Source organism: Sciurus vulgaris (genome assembly GCF_902686455.1).
Source record: "Sciurus vulgaris genome assembly, chromosome: 2".
NCBI lineage: Eukaryota > Metazoa > Chordata > Mammalia > Rodentia > Sciuridae > Sciurus > Sciurus vulgaris.
This window is the reverse complement of record NC_136462.1, coordinates 121516018-121536687: the sequence shown is the minus strand read 5'-3', so window position 1 is coordinate 121536687 and position 20670 is coordinate 121516018. Positions and strand designations below refer to the sequence as shown.

At 37.8% G+C, this 20670-nt stretch overlaps 2 protein-coding genes across 3 annotated transcripts in view; one reads left to right on the top strand and one right to left on the bottom strand.

The window, feature by feature from the left end:
- The window catches only part of LOC306654886 (uncharacterized protein C15orf39), a 381506-nt gene that overhangs the window by 139964 nt on the left and 220872 nt on the right, over positions 1 to 20670 (bottom strand). The gene's annotated exons all lie outside the window — the stretch shown is intronic.
- PTPN9 (protein tyrosine phosphatase non-receptor type 9) overlaps positions 1 to 20670 on the top strand; it is a 97944-nt gene that overhangs the window by 41287 nt on the left and 35987 nt on the right. Inside the window, exons 1-5 of one of the 2 annotated variants that reach the window (XM_079128878.1) lie at positions 703 to 833; positions 2256 to 2399; positions 5398 to 5487; positions 6459 to 6583; positions 10537 to 10642. In XM_079128878.1, the coding sequence (XP_078985004.1) occupies positions 2346 to 2399; positions 5398 to 5487; positions 6459 to 6583; positions 10537 to 10642 (375 nt within the window). In that variant the 5' untranslated portion in view covers positions 703 to 833; positions 2256 to 2345. Of the gene's footprint in view, positions 1 to 702; positions 834 to 2255; positions 2400 to 5397; positions 5488 to 6458; positions 6584 to 10536; positions 10643 to 20670 lie in introns of those variants that run through there. The other variant, XM_079128877.1, reaches the window with a different exon arrangement.

Here is a 20670-nt window from a genome sequence, read left to right as displayed (position 1 = left end):
ATAAATTATATTGTCTCTGTTGGAAGGCTCTAAAGCTTAGGTGCAGCCTCAGGACTCCTAGACTTTCCCCAGGTTTATAAAGTTCCTTTGTCCTTTCCTAGAATTGGGGGATGAGTCAAGTGCTCTGTTATAGGTATTGCTGAGTCTCCTGGAATTATGGTTTGTTTGTTGTTTAAACACTATGTAGCAATTTGAATTGGAACTCCAGTATTTTTTTTTTTTTTTTTTTTTTTGCGGTGCTGGGGATTGAACCCAGGGCCTTGTGCTTGCAAGGCAAGCACTCTACCAACTGAGCTATATCCCCAGCCCAGCAATTTGGATTGTATTTGCAAGGTAGGACTCTTTGCCAAACTCTGAAGTAGTTCGTTGCCATTACCCTTTCTCCTTATTTTTCAACTCAAAAATTTGTGAAGTGAGATTGACCTTGTCCATGATCAGGTAGTTAAGTTTTTGTTTTATTTTGTTTGATTTACTTTGGTAGTCCTGGGGATTGAACCTGGGGCCTTGCATATGTTAGGCAAGCACAATATCACTGAGCTACATCCCCAGCTATTTTAATTTTAGTTAAATTATTTTATTTGCTTATTTGGGGACGGGGGAGGTACTGGGATTGAATCCAGGGCTCCTTTAGCACTAAGCTACGTCCCCAGCCCTTTATTTTTTATTTTTAACAGGATCTTACTCAGTTGTCCAGAGGGCCTTGAACTTGCCATCTTCCTGCCTGAGTCTCTCCAGTAGTTGAAATTGCAGGCATGTGCCACTGTGTCTGACTTGTTTTTTAAAACGAAATTCTGAAGCAAACCTCATTTTTATATTACTCACCTGCTTCCCAGGTGAGTAATAACAAATTTTTATTTGAGAACAGGGTCTTGCTGAGTTGCCCAGTTTGGCCTTGGATTCAGAATCCTCCTGCTTAACCCTCCCAAAGAGCTAGAATTTCAGGTGTGTAACAGTGCACCCAGTTATTACTTGTATTTCTTAGTATTGGTATTATCTTAACAAATAGTAGATGCTTAATAATTAATGTTAAATAATAATATTTTAACTTTCAGATGCTTGATAATAGGGATATGGTTAAAATTCAGAATTCTCATCAAGTTGATCACATTGTGGATTCACTGAGAAAAGTTTCTGGTATGATGGGGCATAACAGCTGTGTAGAAAGTTTTTAGCAATTCAGAGTACACCTGCTCAAAATCTCAATTCAAATCATTCTAAATTGAAGGAATAGAAGGGTAGTTTGGCTAGAATGGAAATTAGTTATAGTTTCCATTAATATAATATAATTTCCTATAATATAATATAATATATAATATAATGAGGAATAGGACTAGGATCAATTCTAGAAAATTCCTCCTTGAGGTCAGACAGTAAAAATGAAAATTTCTTACCCCTCCCTATTAGCTACCTTCCTGAAAATTGCTATCCAGTGAGGCTACTCATTATTCTTTGTCCAGTCTTTAGGCTGCAACGTAAAGCATGAGAAGGTCTTGTGGGGTCAGCACAAAGAATAGTTTGGCCTTGTGGTTTAAATTCTTCCTAATAATTTTGCTGCTGTTAAATAGTTCTGTTAATTCGAAAACCAAAACCATTTTCTGATTGTTTTGCTGTGTCTGATGGGCTTGTGGGACCAAAGCAGCCGTGAGATTGTTGTACTATACTGCATTATGCAGTAATCTTTCAGAGAACCCCGCTACTTTTCAACCCCCCTAAAAAGCAACACAGCCAAGCATGGTGGTACATGCCTGTAATCCCAGCACCTATGGAGGATGAGACAGGAGGATTGCAAATTAAGCTAGCCTCAGCAATTTGGAGAGAACTCAGGAACTTAGCAAGATCCTTTCTGAAAAATAAAGTGCTGGGCATATAATTCATTGGTAAAGCACCCCTGTGTTCAGTTCCCACCAAAACCAAAAAGCAACAACAAAAAAACTGTGATATCTCTCCCATTCCCCTGCTTTGAGACCAGTTATTTATATCTCATTTGGGAGCTCTGGTCTCCCCTCATGACTTACATATCCCTGTGCTAAGTCCTGTTCTCTGAACCTGATTTTTGACTTCTAGCCTATTTGTGTTGTATAAATTTTAACTTTATTTGGTTTCAGACCTGTGTTTACAACTTGTGTCTTTTCCTGCTCTCTCTAGTAAACTTTGGATATAGTCTTATTTGGGGAAAGAATGATAGTTTTTTCCTATTTGTTTTTTGGCTCCTTACATGCTTCTTACTAATTATTATTACTTTCTTTGTCAAACAGGCCACCAAGCAGTTTTTGGAAGAGATTAACAAGTGGACAGTTCAGTACAACGTTTCCCCACTCTCTTGGAATGTGGCTGTCAAGTTCCTCATGGCCAGGAAGTTTGATGTGCTCCGTGCTGTGGAATTGTTCCACTCCTACAGAGTATGTGACTTGGGGTAGACCTAACTAACACCTGTGATGGTTGGGTTTTCTGAGTGTTGCTTTTCTTTAAAGTGTACTTGACACACATTGTTTTTCTAACTGTACCCTTGTCCTGCCATGAAAAATTGATCAGTATCCAAGAAGAGAGATACTGTGAGAGCTGAGGCTGGGTAGGGCAGCTCCTGGAAACACTACTTTAAGTTTGGTTGTAGAACAGGATGGTGCTTGTAATGACTGAGGCTGAGAAGGTAGCCTGATATTATCCTGGTGGTAGGGTAGTTGTTCACCCTTGCTGGAGTTTGAGTCATAACTCTTCACTGGCCTCTGGCCACCTGCCCATTTACTCCACTGGTTTTCATAATCTCTGGGAGTTTAGAAACCTTCATTCAGATGAATGCTGAGCTTAATTCAGGAAGGTAGCACTAGTCCTGGAAAAGAAGAGTAACTATATTACCTAGGTCCATATCTTAACAGTACCTTTATACAAATTATCAGCATTTTACTTTGTTACTTTGTGGGGGTTTTTTGTTTGTTTTTAAAAGGGCTCAGTCTTTGATTCTGTGTTTTTGTTTGCTTCCTCAGCAGTGTCCTTTAAAGCACTGTATGTTACTTTGGGGCCAAAAAATTGTTTTGAAGAAATATAAAATCTTCATAAGTTAAAAATATTGGGATAACAAATACTACAAGTCAGCTTAGGACTGAAGCTAACTTATACCTATCTTGTGGGTCATTCAGCTTATTCAGTATTTGTTCATTTATTCAGCAGATATTCATTGTACACCTGCTATGTCCCAGTATCAAAGATGGCATTTTTTTTTCCCTGTAGTGCTGGAAATGGTTGATCCCAGGGCTTTGTTCAGCTGCTGTACTGGTGAGCTATAGCCCCAGCCCAAAGATTATTATTTAGAGGAGAGTAAATAATTATGGAAATGTTATAATAAGGCAGTGTTGGATCCCCTGGGAGCACATTTAGTTGAGCAAGTCAGAAAAGCTTGCCCTAAAGGAAATGACTAAGATCTGAAAGATGATTAGGAATCGGGCAGGTAGAGGAGTGTGGCAGAGAACATCAAGTTCAAATGTTCAGTGGTACGAAAGAAATTCAGCTGCGTCAGAATGTTAAATAGGAGTTGGGGGCATGGTAAGAGATTGAGCAGCAGAGATAATCAGGGCCAGATTAGAGAGTATCCACTTTCTGAAGGGCAGAGAAATTCACTAAAGGTAAAAGCAGTTAAGTGAATTAGTTATATTGGTATTCTAGAAAGATTTTTCTTCACTGTGCTTTGGAGAATGGATCAGAAGGGCTTCATTACATTGGAGACAGACCAATTGAAAGACGGTTGTACTTAGAAGGGCAGATGATTGTATTGTTAATAAGGATAATGTCAGGGGAGGTGGAGAGAAGTGGGAAGATTTATAAGTTACTCAAACTGGTGTGAGGAAAGAGGAATTTAAGATTTTGACTTGCATGTTGGGGTAAAGGGTAGAGATATTCACTTTACACTGAAGTGGGGTACAGGTGTGTGAAGAGGAGATTATGAGTTTAGTTTTTCCGTGTTAAGTTTGAAATGCCTTTGAGATATCTAAATAGATGTATCTTTTTAGTGGTTAGAACATGAGTCTAGGCTTCAGAAAAGAAGTTCATACTAGAAGTAGAGATCACAGCATGACCAAAGTAGACCTGAATATTGGAGCCTTGGAAATGGATGGAGGTCATATTGGGAAGGTATGAGGAATGGGAAGATTTACAGGGTTAGAACCTAATCTTAGACTTTTGCTTTCTTTGTCAGTATTATTTTGAAAACTGAATGAGAATGCTTTGGATAGGGCATAGAGCATGTACTCTCCTGTGATATCACCACAGATATTGTCTTTACTTGCTACTTTGTCTCTGAAGGTACCTGAATTTGATTTTAGGGAGAGATTGGAGAAGAACATAAGCAAAACATAGTTAGTTTTATTTGTTGGGCACTGAGCTAAGCTAAAGCACATAGTAGTTGCTTTATTTATTTATTATTTTTTTTTGATGTTGATATAACTTTATTTCATTTATTTATTTATATGCAGTGCTGAGAATCAAACCTAGTGCCTCACACATGCTAGGCAACATGGAGCTACAAACCCAGTCCCTAGTAGCATTATAAATATTGGCAAAATGAATGAATCAGTGAGTGAGTAAATTAATGAAAAATTGCCCACATAGTTAGGTGTGGTGGCACACAGAATCCTAGCTAGAATTATAAAATCCTAGCTACTTGGAAGACTAAGGCAGGAGGATTGCAAACTTTAGGCCAGCCTGGGGCAACTTAGACCTGTCTCAAAATAAAAAGGGCTGGGGACATAGCTCAGATGTAGAGCACTTGCCTAACCTGTGCCAGACCCTAGGTTCAATTCCCAGTACCCCCATCCACAAAGAAAAGAAAGAAGAGCCCACAGAAGAAACTAAGGATGAGTACTTGTTATCTGTGTGACAAACATAGTGACACCCTGTTTAAGAATAAAAAATAAATTATAAAAAAGTAGTGAGGATGTAATTCAGTGATAAAGGACCCCTGGGTTCAATCTCCAGTACTTGGTGGGGGGATGGGTTTCAAGTGGAGGGAGGGCTCCTACTTAAGATAAGAGAGGCCTAAGCCTAGAAGATGTGTGAGGATGTATGCATCCAGATATTTTTGGGTCCATATTTCCATGTCTTGATGTAATGTCAGTGCTATTGCACTTTTAAGAACTTGATCCTATACCCTAATGTTATCTATTGTTTGGTCTTCAGGGAGAGAATTCTTATTGATTTAGAGAAAAACATCCTATCTGAAGGACTAATAAGGTAGATTTGGACAGAAGTTCTGATGACGCTTAGCTGGCCTGGAAGGAGGTGACAAAGGAATTTATAATTTAGTTAGTTGACTTCTAATGTCCCTTAATTCTGAGATTTGTTGGTTTCATGAAGCTGTCCTGTCTGTACGATATTTACATATTCATCTTGCTGTGTTTCCTTTTTTAGGAAACTCGGAGGAAGGAAGGTATTGTGAAGCTGAAACCTCATGAGGAACCTCTCCGTTCTGAGATCCTTAGTGGAAAATTTACCATTTTAGTGAGTCTTTATGGACCTACCTCGTGGTGCCTTGTTACTTCCTTTTGTAGCTGTTGACCTTTTTGAACTTTGTTCCTAGGTACCTTATTCACAGTCAGGAGTAGATTGTGGAGTAGCCATGCTGTTTGGCACAAAATTATTACAGTAATTGAATTACTAATAAGTGTAATTATTAGAATTACTTATAGTAGTTGAATCATTGAATTATGGAGAATCAGATGTACAGTAGACTTATGCAGGTTTTTTTTCATTGGTACGTTAAGATTAGCCAGGGCCTTGAGATAGGTATGTATACATCAGAACACATCCTCCTTTATTTATTGGAAGCTCCCCACTTAGGAGAGACCTCTTGGCCTCTTGGGTAAGTACATGATGGTACTTTGAAGGCAGTATGGAAACCGTGATCCTGTCCTATGATTCTCTTCTCCTGCTTGCAGGTTTGTTTTGTTATTCTCCTTGGGAAATTAGTTACAAAGCAAATGCAGAATCCTTTGATCACTCCACAGTTAAAGAGCAAAGAAAATGTATTTTATTTTCTTACAACAAGTAAGTAATCCAGAGCCAGGTGTGGTAGTGCACACCTTTTATCCCAGCGGCTCTGGAGGCTGAGGCAGGAGGATCTCCAGTTCAAAGCCAGCCTCAGTAATTTAACAAAGCCCAAAGCAACTCAGCAAGATCCTGTCTCTAAATAAAATATTATTAAGGGATGGGGATGTGGTTCAGTGTTATGTGTCCCTGGGTTCATCCCTGGTACCACAAAAAAGAAAGAAAGAATGTGGTCCAAGGGGTGCTGAGAGGATCAGGCATGGAATGATACTAACATTCTTCCTTCTCCAGAGCAATGGGTGCAAGTCAAGGAAGTATTGCCAACATCCATTCTTTTCTTGTGTTATATCTTTTTTTCAGGTTAAGCCTTAGTGATTGTTGTGATTTTCTGTTTGATTTTTTAAGTATTTCTTGTTTTTCTCTAGAATGTTCGGGATCCAACAGGAGCTTCCATTGCCCTCTTCACGGCCAGGTTACATCACCCGCACAAGTCGGTCCAACATGTGGTACTTCAGGCTCTGTTTTATTTGTTAGACAGAGCTGTGGATAGGTAAGCAAGCACTAAAATTTTCTTTTAGGAGGTCTACATCCAGACAGGAAAGTAACAGTAAATGCCTTGATTAAATCTACAGTGCCTTCATCATGCTCTTAGGAAGTACCCAGGACAGTACTATGAGTATAAAACAACCCATGTTCTTAAGGGATGGCATGTTTCTAGATAGTATCAGGATTTTAGGTATTGCAAGTCTATCACCTTGACTATATTTCAGGGTAACAGAAGCTGAGATAGCCAATTATTAGCGATTGCAAGTATATTGAGAATTACTTATTGCAAGAGAGAGAGGAGGTAATGACTTGTGCTGTTTTTTTATTTTTGTTTTTTGTTCATATAAAATCCCTCTGGGTCTTCAGTTTCTTTGTAAAAGATGAATGATGCCATTTAGTTCAGAGGCTTTTGAGAATAAACATTCTGGAAGAAGAACCCAAAAGCATGGGGTTAAGCAGAATCATTGCTTTAATAAAAATAGGCACATAGGCAAAAAGAATCAACTCGGGTCATCTCTCCTTCCCTCTCTAAAGTAAATGAGGGGCTGGGATTGTGGCTCAGCGATAGAGTGCTTGCCTAGCTTGGATTCGATTCTCAGCACTGCTTGTAAATAAATGGGGGGAAAAAAGTTCATCAACAACTAAAAAAAAGTATTTGAAAATAAATAAAGTAAATGAGATTCTGTAGACAGAGAAACTGAAGACCAAAGAAGTTATATGTGTTTTATTTATTTATTTACTTTTGGTGCTAAGTGTTGAACTTGGGGCCTTGAGCATGCCAGGCGTGCTCTCTATTATTCTGTGACTTTTCTTTTACTGTTATCACATGTTGGTTCAACTAGGTCCAAAATCCTGTTTTCTTTGCTCTTGGACAGAGCTGTTAGTAGTCTGCTTTGCTATTTTCCTTCCTTCCTTCCTTTTTTCCCTAGTGCTTGCCATTTATAATTTATTACTGCTCTCAACATCTTTGGTCCTTTGAGTTAAAAGTGCTATATTGTGGAGTGAGACCTCAGATAGAGACAGCTACTTTAGTTTAGTTTGTTGACTTTTAGGCTGGAAATAGCCATGGGTGGGGTTCTCTGTCTAATTCACTTGTTACTGTCTTTTTATGATATTTCCATAGTTATTAGCTTCTGTTGTTCATGCTGAGCCTGAGATATATCCAAACCTCACACACAACATTATCCTGAAAAAGAGAAGTTGATAAGTGAGGACCAGTAGTCTCAGTGACCCTGTACCCTCATGGCAGAAATGTGGAATTTCTCAGCTCTTCTTCCTTGTGACTGGTCTTTAGGCATAATTTCTAGAATATGTAATTCTTTTTCAATATTCCTTTAACTGAGGAAATGAGTAAAAGACCTTCTTCCCAAAATCAGTATTGACCTTCTTCCCTGCAAGCCTTAGAGAGTTAGAGCTCTCATGTAGGCATGGTGGGATGCTTGGCAGTGGGTAGATCTTGATTTTTCTAGTCAAGATACTGGAATTCCACAGAACCACAAAGATAAACATAATTAAACTTTGTATTCATAATGTTTATCCCTCTATTAAAAAGTTCAGTGACTTTTTATTATCCGGAGGATGTGTATAAGCTAAATCAATGTGAACCCTTTTTCCAAGCAAAATATTCCCCCCAGTGAGTAGAATATCTTGTTTTTCTTCGTTGCCTTGAGCCAGAATGGTCTTCCCTCTCCCTTTCTCTTGACAAATTCTGTCTTTGCTTCAAGGCCCAACTTTTATCACTGGCTCCTTCACCACTCCAACCTGTCATAAATAAATTTTTTTATTAGTGCATTATAATTGTGCATAAAACTGGGGTTCATTTTGATCTCATTATATAAGCATGGAATATAATTTTGCTCCAATTCAGTCTTTTGCCTTTTTCTCACCCTCCTCCCTCCCTCCATTCCCTTTCCTCTACTCCACTGGTCTTCCTTCTGTTTAGTTATATATATTTTTTAAATTAATTCTCTCTTTCTCCTGGCCCCCCAATACACACACACACACACACACACACACACACACACACACGAAATTAACTGTGGCATATTCATATGTGCACATAGGATACTTTGGTCAATTTCATTTCACCATTCTTCCTTTTTCCTGTCCCTCCCCTCAGTCTCTTTCCTTTACTGAATCTCTCTTTGTGGGGTTCTCCCCCACACCACCTTTTTTTCTTTTCCCTTTCTTTTTTTGCTCTTCCACATGAGAGAAAACAATTTGTGAGTCTGGCATGTTTCACTTAGCACGATGTTCTCCAGTTCTATCCATTTACCAGCAAATGCCAAAATTTTAGTCTTCTTTATGACTGAGAAAGGCTCCACTGTGTATATATACCACATTTTCTTTACCTGTTCATACCACCATTTCTTTACCTGGTATCTGGACTGATTCCATAACTTGGCTAATGTGAATTGTGCTACTATAAATATTGAAGTGGCTGTATAACTATAGTTTGCTGATTTTATACTTTTGGATAAATTCTGAGGAATGGGATAGCTGGATCATTCTTAGTTTTTTGAGGAATCTCCATACTGCTTTCTAGAGTGGTTGTGCTAATTTTTTTCAGTCCAACAATGTATGAAATAATTTTGTTTCACTCTGACCTTAATAGCAGTTATTACCAATACCAGTCATTATGTACGTAATTATACATGGCCTTATTGTGTTATTTATCTTATTTTTCTTCTACCACAAGAATGTGAGCTCCTTGAGGGTAGGGAACTTTATTTTTAATAGCGCAAAATGAAAACTTCCAAATTTTTCTAGGTTCAAAGGGAATGGTATGAATATCCACATACCCATACAATCATCCATATTTTTCAAAGTGATTCATAATCAATATTGTTTCATTGGTTGCCTCTCATGCATGCTCTACCCTCGATTCTTTTGAAACAAATGTCAAGGGCTGTGTTTTCAACTTTCAGTTTTCCCGGTGGCATGTAGCTTAGGAATCTAGCTCAGTAGGGAAACTGTCAGCTATCACTGTAAACCTCATATTCTGTACCCAGAAAAGTGAGAATCTTACTGCATTTGTACATATTTAATATATGCCTTCATAGAATGATCAGTTTCATCTAGGAATGTAGAACCTGGATTGTTTTGCAGCACAGCTTCTTTTTATTAAATTTTCTTTCCCTGGTCTCTGACTTTTGTTTTAGTCCCTTTCCATAAACTAGAGCCTTGAAGGGAAATCCCATAATTATTTTAATTAGCTCTAAGTGAATTCATGGAGAAATGGAAATTCTTCAGACTTTTATCCAGGTCTATTCAATAATTGCCTCACACATTTTTATAGCATCTTTGATCTTGGTGAACCACAGTCTGTCAAGGTTTATTTTATTTATTTTTGTGGTACTGGGGATCAAACCCAGTAGCATATTCCTCTGAGCTATATCCCCAGTCCTTTTCAATTTTATTTTGAGACAAGGTCTCACTATGTTTTTGAGGCTGTCCTTTGGGCTCCTCCAGCCTCAGCCTCCTTGGTCACTTGGGATTATAGGCATGTGCCACCATGTCCTGCTGCCTATCAAGGTTAATGGAAAAGTAGTCAAGATTTATCATTAATGTAAGGCATTAAGGACCAGTAAAAACAAAGTCTGCTGGAAAAACTTGCACATACCTCAGAATTAGAGCTTTTTTGAAATGTCACCTATTAGGTGGATGCTTCTGTCTTGAATTTTGTTAGAAGAATGAAGGTTTGGAAAGTTCTAGGAGACAATATAAAAATTTAGGATACAGATTAACATTGATAATCCTGATTTTTAAGGAATAGATTTTCTCAATTCTAAATAAATATGAAAACTTGCTATTTTTTAATAGCAATAATAAATTATTTAACTAAATTATTTCTTACAATCTTTTGGGTATACAAATCAAGCAACAAGTTAAGTCTGGCTTTCTTTGAATAAAATATTTGCATTAAGTACATATTTTTGTTCAATGATTGGCTTACAGCTTTGAAACTCAAAGGAATGGATTGGTGTTTATCTATGACATGTGTGGTTCTAACTATGCCAACTTTGAGCTGGATCTTGGCAAGAAAGTCCTAAACCTGCTAAAGGTAAGGTTGTGGGGGAATTCTCTCAATTCCTCTTCCCCCTATTGTTTGGGAAAAGATTTAGGAATGATGTAAACTTCAGGTACTAAGTTTAATTTAAAGTCGTATGTAAATGAAGATAATGCTTCCTAATATCTGCTTCCTCAGAAAAAGAAATGGTCTTTTTTGTTTGTTTGTTTTTTGTTTTACTGGTGACTGATCCCAGGCCTCGCACAGGGCAGGCAAGTGCTGTATCACTGGATGTCGCTTTTGGCCCTTTAAAATTTTTTAAAATTTTAAAACAGTCCTGCTGGGGCTGGGGAGATAGCTCAGTTGGTAAAGTGCTTGCCTTACAAGCACAGGTCCTGGGTTCGATCCCCAGCACTGCAAACAAACAAACAAACAAAACCAACAACAAAAAAACAGTCCTGCTAAATTGCACAGGCTAGTCTTGAATTTGTAATCCTCATGTCTTAACCTCCTGAGTTGCTGAAGTTTCACGTATGCCCCATTATGCCAAGCTTGTTTTTTTTTTTATTTTTTGAACTTTAAAAGATAATGTGTAAAGGTAATGTGTAGCGTGCTGGTGCATACCTGTAATCCCAGCGGCTTGTGAGCCTGAGGCAGGAGGATCATGAGTTCAAAGCCAGCCTCAGCAACTTAGCAAAGCCCTAAGCAACTCAGCAAGAACCTGTCTCTAAATAAAATGTAAAAAAGAACTAGGATGTGGATCAGTAGGCAAAGATCCTGGATTTAATCCCAGTACCAAAAAAAAAAAAAAAAAAAAAGGGTAATGTGATATACATGCCACTCTAAAATCACAAAGCTTCACCAAAGAAACAACACCTTTACTATGATTATTCTTTTTCTTTTTTTTTTTTTTTTTTGTGGTGCTGGGAATTTAACCTTGGGGCATTCTACCACTGATCTACATCCGGAGTCCTTCATTTTATTTTGAGACAAGGTCTAGCTAAGTTACTGAGACTGGCCTTGAACTTGTGATCCTCCTGCCTTAGCCTCCTAAACTGCTGGAATTACAGGCATGCACCTCCATGCCTGGCTTTCTGTTTCTCTTTTTAAAAATTGTTAGTCATGACCAACTAAATTGATTTCAGCCTGCTGTTCAAAAAGCTTTGGTGTAAGAGTATGTTCTAGGACCTCAATTAGGAGTTTTACTAAACTAGATTTTTAGAAATGTTTATTTACTATTACAGCTTTATAACAGAAATCATAAAAAGAGAATATATGCTGGATGTTATTTTCTACCACCTGTTTTTTTCACTCAGTATTATGTTTTTAAAATTCTTATTTTGGTAAGTAGCTGTGATACATTCCTTTTTATCGATTGAAGGATTACTTTCTTTGCATTATTCATTTGTTGATTAATATGCCAGTGTTTTATGTACTCTCTTGTTGATAGCCCCTCAGATTGTTTCCTAATTTTCTTCTTGCAAATAGTACTGCTATAAATCTTCTTCTTCCTCCTCCTCCTCCTCTCCCTCCTCTCCCCCCTCCTCCTCCTCTTTCTCTTCCTTCTCCTTCTTCTCTCTCTCTCTCTTTCTCTCTCTCTCTCTCTCTTTTTGCGGAACTGTGAATTGAACCCAGGGATGCTTAACCATTAAGCCACATCCCTAACCCTTTTTATTTTTTATTTTGAGACAGGGTCTGGTCTGACTAAATTGCCTAGGTCCTCCCTAAATTGCTATTGCGGCTTTGAACTTGTGATCCTCCTGCCTTAACCTCCTGAGTCCCTGGGATTAAAGGCATGTACTACCACACCCGCTGTCTTTCTTTTTGAAAGGAACATTTTTATATATGTCTTTTGGTGAAGTGTATAAGAGAGTCTCTAGAGCCATATATCTCGATCTTTTGTTTTTCCTCCATTTTTTCATGATTGCCTTACCAAAGAGTCCTCCCGGCCCCACTTTTTACTTTTTCTTTAATTTTGAGATGGTATCAACTAAGTTGCTGAGGCTGGCCTCAAACTTGGGATCCAGGGCTAAGGAGTCTTCTTAGACCTTTTTTCCCCTAATAATTTCTCTTCTTCCTCTTCTTTTTTCATTTCTCTTCCTCTTCCTCTTTTTTTTTTTTTTTAATTGAAGTGCTGGGATTTGATCCAGGGGTCTTGAAAATACTAGGCAAGTGGTCTATTATTGAGTTTCATCTTCAATGTTTATTTTGAGAGAGGGTCTGACTGTGTTGTTCATGCTGGCCTTGAATTTGGCAATCCTCCTCCTCAACCTCCCCAGTTGCTTGGATTAGAGGCATGTGTCACCATGATTGGCTCATTTAAAACCATTTTAAGTTCATTGGCTTTAAATATGTTATATTGTAGCCATAACCACTGTCTGTTTTCAGAACCTTTTCATCATCATGAACAGCAACTCTGTACCCATTAAATAGTATCTTTCTTTTCTTTTTGTTGGTACCAGGGATTGAACTCAGGGGTACTTAACCATTGAGCCACACCAGCCCCCACACGACCCCCACCCCACTTTTTTTTTTTTTTTTGCAGTGCTGAGAATTGAACCCAGGGCCTTGTTGGAAGCACTCTTCCATCTGAGCTATATCTCCGGCCCCTACCAGCCCTTTTTATTTTTTATTTTGAGACAGGGTGTCACTACTTTGCTTAGGGCCTAAGTTCCTAAGGCTGGCTTTGAACTTGCGATCCTCCTGCTTCAGCCTTCCAAGCCGCTGGGATTACAGGTGTGCACCTCTGCACCCAGACCAAACAATATCTTTCTAGTCCCTTTTTTGTTTGACTCTGGATAATCTCTATTCTACTTTCTTTCTATGAATTTGCCAATTATAGGTACTCATATAAGTGAGATGATTACAATATTTTTCCTTTTGTCTCTGGTTTATCTTAGCATAATGATTTCAAGGTTCACCCATATTGTTGCATGATTAGAATTTCATTCCTTTCTCAGGCTAAATAATATTTTGTGTATGTACAGTTTACTTCTCTAGTCATGTTAATGAATACTTGCTTGTTCTCACCTTTTGACTGTTGTGAACACTGGTGTGTATGCATCTGGATGAGTTCATGCTTAGTTTCTTTTGGGTGTATATTTAGAAGTGGAATTATTATTTCATGGTGCTGGAGATTGAACCCAAAACCTGAAGCATGAATTTATTTATTTATTTTTGCCATACCAAGGATGAAACCCAGAGACACATGTCTGCTCTGACACTGAACTACATTTCTAGTCCTGTAAGTGGAATTTGTTGGGTTATATGTTAATTCTGTTTTTAACTTTTTAAGGCATTGTTTTCTTTTTTTTCTAATGTTTGTTTTTAGTCGTTGGTGGACACAATACCTTTATTTTATTTATTTTTATATGATGCTGAGGATCAAACCCAGTACCTCACAGATGCTAGGCATAGGCTCTACCACTGATTTACAACCCCAGCCCCAAGGCAATATTTTCTTTTAAAATTTTAAACCTTTTTTTTCTTAAAGTGTGTGTGTGTGTGTGTGTGTGTGTATATATATATATACACATGTGTGCACATACATGTGTTTTACTAGGATTGAACTTGGTGGCATTCTACCACTGAGGTACATCTGCAGCCCTCTTTTAAATTTTTTATTTTGAAACAGGGTCTGGCTGGGTTGCCCAGGCCAGCCTTGAATTTGTGATCCTCTTGCCTCAGCCTCCTGAGTTGGTGGTACTACCAAGCCTGGAAAGTTTTTGCTTTTATCATTTAAGAATTTTATCTGAACCAGGAGAGGTGGTGCATGCCTATAATCCCAGTGACTTGGGAGGTTGAGGCAGGAGGATTACAAGTTGGAGGCCAGCCTCAGCAACTTAACAAGACCCTAAGCAACTTAATGAGAACCTGTCTCAAAATAAAAAAGGTCTGGGAGTGTGGCTTAGTGGTAAAATGCCCCTGGGTTCAATCCCCAAAACCAAAACCAATAACAATAGAAAGCTAAGACCTTTTTTAAGTATGACTTAGAGGGATCTGACTTTTTTCTTATGTCAGTTGCTGCGTTTTCTTCTTTTTACGTATTAAATATATCTCCAGTCCCCCGTTTTTTTTTTTTTTTTTTTTTTTTTTTTTTTGATACCTGGGATTGAACTCAGGGGCACTTAACTACTGAGCCACATCCCCAGCCCTTTTTTGTATTTTATTTAGAGACAGGGTCTCGCTGAGTTGCTTAGGGCCTGGCTAAATTGCTGAAGCTGGCTTTGAACTCGTGATTCTCCTGCCTCAGCCTCCTGAGCAGCCAGGATTATAAGCGTGTGCCACTGTGCCTGGCATTTTTTTTTTTTAATGGAAATGAACCCAGAGCCTCCTGTATGCCAAGTGTATGTTCTACCACAGAGTACATTTTTTAGTCTTTTCCTCCAATTTAGACTTTCTCTTTGTTAGCTTTAACAAAAATCACAATATCCTGATGATTTATTATACCTTTGATAATCTAGTTAATTGTCTAACCGTATTTCTGCTTTATTCACCTTGTCCTCAGGTTTAAATAATACCATCATGATCAGTTTAGTTTTTCCTTTTAAATTATTTTATAACTATTTACTTTTTATTTATTTTATTATTATTATTATTATTTTTTTTTTCCGGTGCTAGGGATTGAACCCAGGGCCTTGTGCTTACAAGGCAAGCACTCTACCAACTGAGCTATATCCCCAGCCCTTTAATTTTTAAGTTTATTTATTTTTATAGCACTGGGGATTGAACTCAGGGCCTTAGAATGTACTAGATAAGCACTTTTGTCATAGAGCTACATCCCTAGTCCTTTATTTTAATTTTTTGGGATAGGGTTACCCTAAGTTGCCCAGACTGACCTTGAACTTGTGATCCTGGGTCTAGAGGCTATCACTTCCTGCTGGGAATTTAAAACAAAATTATAGTTTTATTTATGTATGCTTGCATACATGTATGTATGTTGCTACTGGGGATTGAACCCAGGGGTGCTTGCCTGGGATTGAACCAGGGATTGAAACCAAGGGTGCTTAACCACTCAGCCATGTCACTAACTCTCTTTTTTTTTTTTTGCGGTGCTGGGGATTGAACCCAGGGCCTTGTGCTTGTGAGGCAGGCACTCTACCAACTGAGCTATATCCCCAGCCCCACTAACTCTTTTTATTTCTTTTTATTTTTTATTTTGAGACAGAATCTTGCTGAGTTACTTAGAGCCCTACTAAGTTGCTAAGACTGGCCTTGAACTTGTGACAGGAGTGTCTTACCCTCCTGGGTCGCTCCCATTACAGTCTTGTGCCACTGTGCCTGACTTTAAATTATAGTTTTGATCTGGTTTAGTTTAAGATTATGTTGTGAGAAATTCTTTGGAATCTTCATTGTAATGTTATATAACATTCTATTGTAAGATATACCATTTCATTAATTACTGCTTATTTTTGGACATATATGTTCTTTTCAATTTTGAAGTGTTACTTTTAACCATCAAAGTAAAGGTTCAGGGGCTTGGGATGTAGCTTAGTGGTAGAGCATATGCTTACCATGTGTGAAGCCCTGAGTTCAAATCCCATTTACTATATTAAAAAAATGTAATAAATATCTTTTTAAAAATAAATGTATGTTTCTGGTTATTTCCTTAGGATAGAGGGTCAGAATTGAATTGATCAAAGAGCATGCACAATTTTAAGGATTTATAATGCCAGATGCCTTTCTAAAGGTTTTCTCCATTTGAAATTCTACCAGTAGCAGAACTGAGGGTGCCATAACGTCATTTAAATGGACTAGGCCTGGGTCTGTAGCAGTTTGCTTTGAGGAAGAAGACATTGGCATCTATTTTCTATATATCTTTCTGTGGAAATACAGGTATTTTTTCAGAAGTTTTTTTAATCTGGCAGTTAAAGGGCCTATTAGTATATATCATTGCATCTTTAAAAAAAATTTTTTTAGTTGTAAATAAACCCAATACCTGTTCATTTTATTTATTTGCCTTTTTTTTTTTTTTTTTTTTTTTTTTTTTTTTTTTTGGTGCTGAGGATTGAACCTAATGCTTCACATATGCTATGCGAGCGCTTACCACTGAGTTACAACCCCAGCCCCCAAATCATTGCTTCTTTGAAAAAAAATTATAAAAGGTAGTTTCTCAGATTTAGTGAAGAGGCCTTTGGAGTATTTTGTTATAAGTGCTGTCCGTTCTCCATAGGGAGCATTTGAATTCTCTAAATTAGTGCACTGAACAGTAACTGGAAAGAACAGAGTAATATGTCAAATTGAGATCTAGCCCTCCCCCCGCCCTTCTTTTTCTCCCCCGGTACTGGGGATTGAACTCAGGGAACTTTACCACTGAGTTACATCCCCAGCCCTTTTTATTTTTATTTTGAGACAGGGTCTTGCTAAGTTGCACAGGCTGGTTGGAGCTTGTGATCCTCTTGTTTTGGCCTCTCCAGTAGCTGGGATCACAGGGGTGTGCCACTGTGCGTGACTGAGAATTAGTCCTGTGTGTGTGTGTGTGTGTGTGTTTGTGTGTGCGTGCACGCGTGTGCACAATACTAGGAATTGAACCCAGGGCACTCTACGTCTGAACTGCATCCCCCAGCCTTTTATTTTTTTATTTTGAGACAGGGTCTTGTTAGGTGTCCCAGGGTGGCATAGAACTTGCACTCTTCCTGCCTTAGTCTCCCAAGTAGCAGAGATTTTTGGTAGTGCTACTGTGCCTGACTGAGAATTAGTCTTTTGAAAGTGTCAGAAAGGGTACAGACCAAAAAAAAAAAAAAAAAAAAAAGGTAAAAGAGTTTTAGTTACAATTTCCTCTTTTTATGATTCTTAGGAAATACTTTCCTCACGGTTAGAATGCCAATATTACATCAATCCTGCATCTGAGAAGGGCTGGAACATTGAAATACCGAATGAAACCAAGTTAGGAATGAATTGTTTATCATCCTTAAGTTTTTTTTTTTTTTTAATCAAATTTTTTTTTTTTACTGTAAACAAGTGGGATGCATGTTGTTTCTCTGTTTGTACATGGCATAAAGGCATACCATTTGTGTAATCATAAATTTACATAGAACAATGTTGTTTGATTCATTCTGTTATTTTTTCCCTTCCCCCCACCCCTGCCACCCCTCTTTTCCCTCTATACAGTACTTCCTTCCTCCATACTTGCCCCCCTCCCTAACCCTAACTCTAACCCTAATACTAACCCTTCCCTCCCCCCCATTATGTGTCATCCTCCACTTATTAGCGATATCATTCGTCCTTTGGCTTTTTGAGATTGGCTTATCTCACTTAGCATGATATTCTCCAATTTCATCCATTTGCCTGCAAATGCCATAATTTTATCATTCTTTATGGCTGAGTAATATTCCATTGTATATATATACCACAGTTTCTTTATCCACTCATCAATTGAAGGGCATCTAGGTTGGTTCCACAGTCTGGCTATTGTGAATTGAGCAGCTATGAACATTGATGTGGCTGTATCTCTGTAGTATGCTGATTTTAAGTCCTTTGGGTATAGGCCAAGGAGTGGGATAGCTGGGTCAAATGGAGGGTCCATTCCAAGTTTTCTAAGGAATCTCCACACTGCTTTCCAGAGTGGCTGCACTAATTTGCAGCCCCACCAGCAATGTATGAGTGTACCTTTCTCCCCACATCCTCGCCAACACCTGTTGTTGCTCGTATTCTTGATAATTGCCATTCTAATTGGGGTGAGATGGAATCTTAGGGTGGTTTTGATTTGCATTTCTCTTATTACTAGAGATGTTGAATATTTTTCCATATGTTTGTTGATTGCTTGTAGATCTTCTTCTGTGAAATGTCTATTCATTTCCTTAGCCCATTTGTCGACTGGATTATTTGAATTCTTGGAGTAGAGTTTTTTGAGTTCTTTATAGATTCTGGAGATTAGTTCTCTATCTGAAGTATGAGTGGCAAAGATATTCTCCCACTCTGTAGGCTCTTTCTTCACATTGCTGATAGTTTCCTTTGCTGAGAGAAAGCTTTTTAGTTTGAATCTATCCCAGTTATTGATTCTAGCTTTTATTTCTTGTGCTATGGGAGTCATGTTAAGGAAGTCTGGTCCTAGGCCAACATGTTGAAGATCTGGACCTATTTTTTCTTCTATAATCTGCAGGGTCTCTGGTCTGATTCTGAGGTCCTTAATCCATTTTGAGTTTAGTTTCGTGCATGGTGGGAGATATGGGTTTAGTTTCATTCTGTTGCATATGGATTTCCAATTCTCCCAGCACCATTTGTTGAAGAGGCTATCTTTTCTCCATTGCATATTTTTGGCACCTTTGTCTAGTATGAGAAAATTGTATTTATTTGGGTTTGTGTCCAGGTCCTCTATTCTGTACCATTGATCTACCTTTCTATTTTGGTACCAATACCATGCCGTTTTTATTACTATTGCTTTGTAGTAGAGTTGAAGATCTGGTATTGCAATACCCCCTGTTTCACTCTTCCTGCTAAGGATTGCTTTAGCTATTCTGGGTTTCTTATTCTTCCAGATGAATTTCATAACTGCTTGCTCTATTTCTGTAAGGTACATCATTGAGATTTTAATTGGAATTGCATTGAATTTGTATAGCACTTTAGGTAGTATGGCCATTTTGACAATATTAATTCTTCCTATCCAAGAACATGGAAGATCTTTCCATCTTCTAAGGTGTTCTTTAATTTCTTTCTTTAGTGTTGTATAGTTCTCATTGTAGAGGTCTTTCACCTCTTTTGTGAGATTGATTCCCAAGTATTTTATTTTTTTCGAGGCTATTGTGAATGGGGTAGTTTTCCTAATTTCTCTTTCTGAAGATTCATCACTTACGTATAAAAATGCGTTGGATTTATGGGCATTGATCTTGTACCCTGCTACTTTACTGAATTCACTTATGAGTTCTAAGAGTTTTCTGGTGGAATTTCCAGGTTCCTCTAAATATATAATCATGTCATCAGCGAACAGGGATAGTTTGAGTTCTTCTTTTCCAATTCGTATCCCTTTAATTTCTTTGGTTTGTCTAATTGCTCTGGCCAGAGTCTCAAGAACGATGTTGAATAGAAGTGGTGAAAGAGGGCATCCCTGCCTTGTTCCAGTTTTTAGGGGGAATGCTTTCAGTTTTTCACCATTAAGAATGATGTTGGCCGTGCGCTTAGCGTAAATAACCTTTATAATGTTGAGGTATGTTCCTACTATCCCTATTTTTTCTAGTGTTTTGAGCATGAAGGGGTGTTGTATTTTGTTGAACACTTTTTCAGTGTCAGTTGAAATAACCATATGATTCTTATCCTTAAGTCTGCTGACATGATGGATTACATTTATTGATTTACGGATATTGAACCAACCTTGCATTCCCGGGATGAACCCACTTGATTGTGGTGCACTATCTTCTTAATATGTTTTTGAATACGGTTTGCCAGGATTTTGTTAAGGATTTTTGCATCTATATTCATCAAGGATATTGCTCTAAAATTTTCTTTCCTTGATGTGTCTTTGCCTAGTTTGGGTATGAGGGTGATATTAGCTTCCTAGAATGAGTTTGGAATTTTCTGTTTCCTGGAATACTTTGAGAAGTATTGGAATGAGTTATTCTTTGAAGCTCTTGAAGAACTTGGCTGAGAATCCGTCTGGTCCTGGGCTTTTCTTGGTTGCAGGCTTTTGATGGCTTCTTCTATTTCATTGCTTGATATTGATCTGTTTAAATTGTGTATGTCCTCCTGGTTCAGTTTGGGAGGATCATATGTCTCTAGAAATTTGTCAGTGTCTTCAGTATTTTCTGTTTTGTTGGAATATAGATTTTCAAAGTAGCTTCTCATTATGTTATGTATTTCAGTGGTGTCTGTCATGATACTTCATTTTTCATCATGAATTTTAGTAATTTGAGTTTTCTGTCTTCTCTTTTTAGTGTGGCTAAGGGTTTTTTTATTTTGTTTACTTTTTCAAAGAACCAACTTTGTTTTGTCAATTTTTTGAATTGTTTGTTTCAATTTCATTGATTTCAGCTCTCATTTTAATTATTTCCTGTCTTCTGCTACTTTTGGTGTTGTTCTGTTCTTTTTCTAGAGCTTTTATCTGTAATGTTAGGTCATTTAATTGTAGACTTTTTATTCTTTTCTTGAAT